Source organism: Etheostoma spectabile, unplaced genomic scaffold, assembly GCF_008692095.1.
Source record: "Etheostoma spectabile isolate EspeVRDwgs_2016 unplaced genomic scaffold, UIUC_Espe_1.0 scaffold273, whole genome shotgun sequence".
In the NCBI taxonomy this organism is placed as follows: Eukaryota; Metazoa; Chordata; class Actinopteri; order Perciformes; family Percidae; genus Etheostoma; species Etheostoma spectabile.
Window position 1 is genome coordinate 1,140,965 of NW_022605577.1, and position 2,242 is coordinate 1,143,206.

The 2,242-nt window shown below is 44.5% G+C and overlaps 1 protein-coding gene across 1 annotated transcript in view; it reads right to left on the reverse strand.

Annotated features, from left to right (window-relative positions):
* The window catches only part of aff2 (AF4/FMR2 family, member 2), a 197,518-nt gene that overhangs the window by 42,779 nt on the left and 152,497 nt on the right, over window positions 1–2,242 (reverse strand). Inside the window, 1 exon segment of the mRNA XM_032510839.1 lies at window positions 32–236. Coding sequence (XP_032366730.1) covers window positions 32–236 — 205 coding nt within the window.

Consider the following 2,242-nt stretch of genomic DNA (forward strand, 5'->3'; position numbering starts at 1 on the left):
CTCACACACCCACCCACCCACAGAAACTAACCTGGTTTACACTGACCGCAGGTATTGGCACGGGGGGTTGCTGCAGAGCCGCTGGTGGAGTCACTGCGTTGCTGTTTGAGTTGGTAGCACTGCGTGGTTCTTTCCTGGGGGCTGTCTTCCCGCTGGGGGGTTTGCTTCGTGGCCTAAGGGGGTTTTGAAGCTCCAGGGAGGGGGGAGGCAACATTTCCTTCTCCCTGGCTGCGGGGCTACAGTGAGAAAACACGAGGAGGCGTCACAATGCATATTAGAGTCACCCTTGAGCAAGGCACTGCTGCTGACAAACAGGAGACGATAACGCTTGCGTTTGCCGGCTGCAAGGGCATGAACGTGCATTAAAATAAAATAAAAATACAAGGCAGCAGGGAAATAATTGAAAAACGGCATGCATTCCAGCCAAACAGTCAGCATTAATAAGAATATTCCCCAACCGTGCTGCCACTGTGTCAATGTGTAGTATAATTATTAATTTTTTAACCTAATGTCTGTATTATAGCAAACTTGTACACTGTATTTATTAATGGTATTTGAAGAGTTATATCTGTTTTACTGCTTTTTATATTTGTACTGTTCACTGTAATCGTCCTATTGTTGTTTTTTTAGGTAGACAATTTTAACATCTGTCCAGGGACAATGTGCATTTACACTGTCCCTGTCAAAAAATTGAATAAATTAAATTAAAACTTGTTTGGATGTGGAAAGGTTCAAAATGGAAAAAGGGGAAGGGAAGAGAGAGTAAAGAATAAAGAAATGAAGCTAGGAAGTCTGTGTTTTCCTTCCAATTAGCCCAACATGAAGCCGAGCAGCCAGTTTGGCAGGGCATCGACTCAATCGGAGCATTTTTCACACCAGATGTGGGAGTGACAGTGTTCAGCGGATAGCTGCCAAAAAGCGCGGTGATCCACTGGAGGCCTCTGTACGCTCTGCATACTAAGTGACAGCGTCGCCTTAACAGTAATTGTAACAGATTTACCAATAACAGGTGACATGTCGCTTATACCTGTCATCCCACGCTAGTTTTGCTCTTCAGTTTAAATAACGAGTGCAGTGACCGTTCAAAACGGGCCTGTTTGGAATGACGTTTGGTGTTTTAAGCCCCCAACGTCGCCTTCCAGGCAGACTGCCGCTGGCTTCCTGTGCCTCAAAAAATAGAATTCAAAGTACTTTTGCTAGTTTATAAATCACTCAACGGTCTAGGGCCAAAAGACATTTCTGATCTGCTTACACTACAAACCCCCCAGACCTCTCAGGTGGTCTGGGACAGGTCTGCTTTTTGTCCCCAGAGTCAGAACTAAACAGGGGGGGTGGGGGGGGGGGGGTCTATGCTCCTCATATCTGGAACAAACTCCCAGAAAACTGCAGCTCCGCTGTAACTCTCAGTTCTTTTAAATCAAGGCTGAAGACCTTTCTTTTTGATGTTGCCTTTCTTTAAAAGTCTTTCTTTAATGTTTAATTTCTTTTATTCTTGTTTTTTTTTGTAATCTCTTTTTATTTTTTACCTTGCCTTGCCTAGACACTAGGGTTAGGGTTAGGTGCCTTGAAGTCAACAGTCTCAGCGTTGCCTGGAAGTCGACGTTGGGGGCATAAAACCACCATTGGCCTCTGCTCTCTAACGATATATTGTGCAGGACGCAGGCACGCACGCACATACAGAGGTTTCTCAATTTCTTGTTAGATATGCGATTTGATTTCTCCCTGTACATTATTCTGTCCTACTTTCGTTACAAATTTGCGGGGACCAATCACAAACCGGCTTATCCACCTGCCGTGCTATAGGTGGGTTTAGCACGATGATAATAGAGAAGCGACCAAGCAGCTTGTTGTTTACATTCAAGATGGCGGCCGCCGGAGCTCAGCAACCCGTCGATGCCGCTGTCGCTGCCCAATGGGAGGGGAGTGCAGATTTGAGTCGCGCATGCGTCACTTTTGCGTCAAGTAGCCTCCAAGATGCTAACGAGACACTTCTGTAATGTCAACACAGTAAAAACGGACCTACTTAACCAAGTTGGTTCACTGCTGGTTGCTAGCTTGTTAGCATCACACACAATAAAAGCTGTCAGTTGAATGGCGTTTTGAGACGCTAGCAATCAATCAACTAAAGATACCTACAACGTTTCTGAAATAATTCCCATCTTCTGTCATTGTTTGTAATGAGAAGTTTATTTTGTAAGTAAGTAAAAAAATGTATTTGTATAGCACTTTTCTCAGATGAAGA